This window comes from Tetrao urogallus (assembly GCF_951394365.1).
Source record: "Tetrao urogallus genome assembly, chromosome: 27".
Classification (NCBI taxonomy): Eukaryota; Metazoa; Chordata; class Aves; order Galliformes; family Phasianidae; genus Tetrao; species Tetrao urogallus.
In genome coordinates, this window is record NC_136840.1 from 3,258,544 (window position 1) to 3,263,935 (window position 5,392).

Below are 5,392 nucleotides of genomic sequence, written 5' to 3' on the forward strand. Positions count from 1 at the left end.
TGTTGTGCTGTGCTGTGTTGTGTTGTGTTGCGTTGTGTTGTTGTGTTGCTGTGCTGTGTTGTGATGCTGTGTTGTGTAGCTGTGTAGTTGTGCGGGTGTATAGTTGCGTAGTTGTGTAGCTGTGCTGTGTTGTGGTGTTGCTGTGTAGTTGTGTTGCTGTGTTGTGTAGCTGTGTAGCTGTGCTGTGTTGTGTAGTTGTGTAGTTGTGTAGTTGTGCAGCCGTGTTGTGTCGTTGCTGTGTTGTTGTGTTGCTGTGTTGTTGTGTTGCTGTGTTGTGTTGTTGTTGTGCTGTTGTGTCGTTGTTGTGTTGTGTCGTTGTTGTGTTGTGTCGTTGTTGTGTTGTTGTGTCATTGTGTTGTTGTGTCATTGTGTTGTTGTTGTGTTGTTGTGTTGTGTTGCTGTTGTGTTGTTGTGTTGTGTTGTGTCGTTGTTGTGTTGTTGTGTTGTTGTGTCATTGTTGTGTTGTTGTGTCATTGTTGTGTTGCTGTGTTGTTGTGTCATGTTGTTGTGTTGTTGTGTTGTTGTGTTGTTGTGTTGCTGTGTTGCTGTGTTGTTGTGTCGTGTTGTTGTGTTGTTGTGTTGTTGTGTTGCTGTGTTGTGTTGCTGTGTTGTTGTGTCGTGTTGTTGTGTCGTGTTGTTGTGTTGTTGTTGTGTCGTGTTGTTGTGTTGTTGTGTTGTTGTTGTGTCGTGTTGTTGTGTTGTTGTGTTGTTGTTGTGTTGTGTTGTTGTTGTGTTGTCGTGTTGTTGTGTTGTGTCGTGCAGCCGTGCAGCCGCGCAGCGCTCGCCGCGCCACCATCGCCCGCACGCCGCCTCGGACGCGGCTCACAGCGGCGTTTCGGCGCCGGCGCCGCGCGGCCGTTCGGGGGGTCGCTCGCTCATTTCGTGCCGTTCCGGCGCTCGGAGGGGAGCGGGCAGCGGCCATGCAGCGCCATGCACACAACCAGCGGCCGGGGAAGGGAAGCGGCGCCCGCCGAAACCCGGCGCCTCGTCGGTTTCTTCTCCTCCTCCCGCGGAGTCGGAGTCGCAGTTTTGTAAAGTGACCGAAGGAAAGAAAATAAAAATATCTCACATTATAAAAAGTATTCAGCAAAATACTGCTTTCTTTTTTGTCTTTTTTTTTTGTGTTTTTTTTTTTGCTTTTCTGTCTTTTTTTTTTTTCGGTTTTTTTTCTATGTATGTTTGGTTGGTTTCTTTTTTTTGTTTTTTGTTGGTTTTTTTTTTTTTGCTGCGTTTCTGTAAAGAATTTCCCTTCCGACGGAGGAAACCGATGGGGGAAACAAAAGGGGGCGACGGCACCGGGCAGAGCTGGGGGGCGCGGGGCAGCCGTGGGTTTTGGGGGCCCAACCGCGTGGTACCGGGGGGGGGGCGGCACCGCGGGTACGGAAGGGCCGGGGGGGTCGGGACGCAGCACCGCTGGGGGCCGGGAGGAGTGAAACCCCCCGCGGGTTCCCCCGTAGCGCACGGCGCCGTACCCAGGTTACTGGGGGCACCCGGCCCGGTTCCGGCACCAGGGAGCCCGAATCCCGAGCCCAGCAGCGGCTCCGCGCACATCGGGGTGCCCGAATCTCGACCCCCGGCGGCGGCTCGGCACGCAGAGGCGCCCACACGCCAACCTCCAGCAGCGGCTCCGTGCGCCCAAATCTCTGTGCCCAAATCTCAAACAACCCCCGGCACCAGGATCCGCACAGCGCAGTGCCCGCATCCCGACCGCACCGCGACCCCCAGCACGGGGTCGGCCACACCGCGATGCTCGGATCTCAGCTCCCGACGCCGGGCCCCACACACCGACGCGCTCACATCCCGGCCCCCAGCGCTGGGATCCGCTCGCCGCGATGCACCCGACGCGCCGGGACGCCTCCATCCTGACCCCGCTCCCGGCCCACACGCAGCCCGACCCCCGGTACCGGAACGCTCCCGGCTTGGGCCGGCACCGGCATGCGCACCGCCCGATCCCCGGTACCGGGCTGCCCACGCTGAGACGCCCGCATCCTCGGCCCCGACGCCGGGACGCGCGCAGCGGGATGAGCACGACCTGAGCCCGGGACGGGGCCGCGGGTACCGGGATGCGCGCAGCGGGACGCGGACCCCCCAGCCAGGGGCTCAGGGCTGCGGGTGCCGAGCTGCGGCCGATCCGATCCACACGGCCGGGGCAGAGCGGGGTGGGGGGGTGGGGGGTCGTGCGGGCGTCCTTCCTCCGGTCCCGGCCCCGCGCAGCGCTCCGGGGCTGCACCGCTCCGTCCCCCGAGCTGCCCTCAGGCGCACGTGGTGACGGCGGGGGTGAGGGCGACGGGGGGCGAGGAGGTGGCGACGGGGGGAGCTGCGGGGGGGGGCGGCCCGGCCGAGCCTTTCTCGGCCTTCTTCTCCTTCTGCTTGAGGTGGATCTTGGCGTGCCGCTTGCGCTCGTCGGAGCGGGCGAATTTGCGGCCGCAGAACTCGCAGGCGAAGGGCTTCTCGCCGGTGTGGGTGCGGATGTGGGTGGTGAGGTGGTCGCTGCGGCTGAAGCTGCGCATGCAGATGCGGCACTGGAAGGGTTTGTGGCCCGTGTGGATGCGCAGGTGCCTGGTGAGCTCGTCGGAACGCGAGAAGCGGCGGTCGCAGCCCTCGGCCGGGCAGGCGTGGGGCCGCTCGTGCAGCGGGGTTTTGCTGGGCCGGTTGGGGTATTTGCGGGGCCGGATGGGTTTGAGGGTCAGGGGGGGTTGCGGGAGCCCCCCGAAGCCCGGGTGGATCTGCTTGTCCTTGAAGGCCTTGATGGTCTCCAGCGGGGTGATGGGCGGCGGGTTGACGCGGATGGGGTCCAAGCTCTGGAAGGGTTTGTGCTCCGTGATGGCGCCCATCTCGTTGGGGTGGTGGTAGAGGTTATAGTCTGGGATCATGGGGAACAGGTTGCTGTCCAGGGCGGGTTTGGCCGCTTGGTAATCCTGCGGGGAATAGGTGAGGCCGGCGTTGCTCTGCGGGTCGTGGAAGGAGACGGGCTCCGGGTAGAGGTCGCTGCAGGAGGAGTAGGGCGGCAGCGCGGGGTACATCTGGTCCACGTCGCCCTGCGGAGGTCCCCCCATTCCGCCCCCCGAGCTCTGCGTCCCGCTCAGCGTCCCCGCGGCCGGCGGCACCCCCAGGATGCCAGCGCTCATCAGGCTGATGATGTTATCCTGGCACCAGTTGGAGGGCGAATCGAAGGCGAACTTCCCCAGGTAGGTGACGGTTTTGTTGCCCGCGGCCGGCTGGAACGTCCCCGAATAGGACGACAATTCCTGGTTGGGCTTTTCGTTCCCGATGCCAATGTCCATCACATTGTCTGCGGAGAGAAGCGGGGCAGGGTGAGCCGGGCGGGGACGGCGCTGCGCGGGCCCCCACCCTCCGCGCTCTCGCTAAATCCCCCCTCTCTCCCCTCGGCCGCCTCCGTGGGGCTCCGCTCGCGGCCGTGCGCGGTGCCGGTGCCGGCACACGGAGCGGCGCTGCCGCCCCCGCGGCCCCACAGGGGTGGGGAGCCCCGCGGTCCAGGTGGGCTCCGTGCCGGGGGGGGTGCGCAGCGGAGCTCCGCGTCCCCAACTGCGCTTCGCCGATCCCGACCGGCGGGTTGGAGCCCTGCGCGCGTCAAACCCGCGGCCCCGAGCGCCGGAGGCGAGAAACGAGAGAGGCTTTGTGCCCCCCCCCCCATCCCCTCCCGCAGTCCCGAGCTCCGGGGGAAGCTCCCGCGGGGCCCCCGAGCCGCCGCCGCCGGGTGGGTGGGAGCCCACGGCCGCGAGTGTCCGCGGCGCCCCGCGCCCACGCGGATCCCCGCTCGGAGGGGGCGGTTGTTGGGGAGGGGGGGGGGTGGGGGGCGGCCGGCAGCCCGCGTGTCCAAAACCCCCCGCATCGCCGCCGAAAGGAGGGCGGGAGCCGAAAGGAGGGTGGGAGCCCACGGCCACGCGCGTCCGAGGAGGCGCGGACCCCCCGCTCCGGGGGGCGTGGGGGGGGTTGAGGGGCTGCCCTCGGCATGCGTGCGTGCCCCCCTCCCCGGTACCTGCGGCGGAGGTTCGGGCTGAGCGCGGCGCTCCCGCAGGCGGAGGAGACACAGCGAGCAAAGCGGGTGGGTGGGCGGTCACGCGTGGGGGCGGGGGGGGGGGGGGGGGGCCGCTCCCCATCCCCGGCTCTTCCCTTCCCCCCCAGCGCACACACACGCCGCCCCCCGGCCCCTTTTCCCGCATCCCCCCCCCCAAACCCCCGTCACCTGCAGCCATCTGGTTGTAGTGAGGCACCGGATCGCCTCCTCCGCCGCCGCCGGAGAAGAGATTCAAAGAGTTGGGGATCTCCTCCGGGTACAGAGAGTCGGGCAGTTGGTTCAGCAAAGTGCTCATCGTCCCCGGCAGCTTCTCCAGCAGTTTCCCGGTCATAGCATCGGAGGAAAAGGTCGGATCAGCTCCGCTCCCCAGCGAACGACATCCGAGCGGCGGATCCGCGCCGGGGAAATCATGCACGGGAAAAAAAAAAAAAAAAAGGAAAAAAAAAAAAAAGGAAAAAAAAAGGGAAAAAAAAAAAAATATGGGGGTGGGGGGTGGGGGGGGAATATAAATAAAGTTGGGGCGTGCTGGGGGGGGTCCTGCGTGGGGGTGCGGGGGGAGGTCTCGCGTGGGTCCCCCCCCCACGCGGCGGTGGCGGCGGCGATGGTGTTTCCTCGAGGGGGGGGGGGGGGCGCGGGGGGGGAGGGCCGCCCGGCAGCTGCGCCCGTAGCGGAGCGAGGGGTTGGGTGTTGGGGGGGGGGGGGGGGGGGGGGGGGGGAGGATTTTAACCCCTCCCGATCGCTCCGCCGCCGCTCCCGCTCCGCTCCGGGTTCCCGACTGCTCCGCCGGGGACTCCGCGGCCCATTTATGCGGGCGGCGGGAGCGCTCCGTGACGTAGCTGCCCATATATGGACAGACAAAGCCGCGCCGAGCCCCGCGCGTCACAATGGAAGCTCCGCACAATGGAACATTAGAAAGCAGGAAGCGGCGCGCCGAGCGGCGGGGAGCGGGCCTGCAGCGCACCGGGCATCGCACCGGGACCGGCAGCGGACCGCCCGAACCGGGCACCCTATGGGCGGCACTGCGCGCTGGGAGACGGGCAGCCGGCACGCCGTGGCCGGAACCGGGCACCCTAAGGCCGGAACCGGGCACTGGGAACCGTGCAAAGGCACCCTGAGCCGGAACCGGGCACCCTATGGTCGGAACCGGGCACCTTAGGGTGCTACGGGTCACCCTACAGACAGAATTGGGCACCCTATGACTGGAACCGGGCAACTTAGGGTGCTACCGGTCACCCTACAGCCGGAACCGGGCACCTTAGGGTGCTATGGGTCACCCTACAGCTGGAACCGGGCACCCTATGGCTGGAACCAGGCACCTTAGGGTGCTACGGGTCACCCTACTGCTGGAACCAG

The 5,392-nt window shown here is 65.8% G+C and overlaps 1 protein-coding gene across 1 annotated transcript; it reads right to left on the reverse strand.

The window, feature by feature from the left end:
* Positions 1 to 2,252: 2,252 nt before the first annotated feature.
* On the reverse strand, positions 2,253 to 4,370 carry EGR3 (early growth response 3; the record flags this gene model as incomplete). The annotated part of the gene is made up of 2 exons (XM_079547344.1): positions 2,253 to 3,292; positions 4,208 to 4,370. The coding sequence occupies 2 exons, from the start codon at positions 4,368 to 4,370 to the stop codon at positions 2,253 to 2,255; spliced, it is 1,203 nt and encodes a 400-aa protein (XP_079403470.1).
* Positions 4,371 to 5,392: the final 1,022 nt, after the last annotated feature.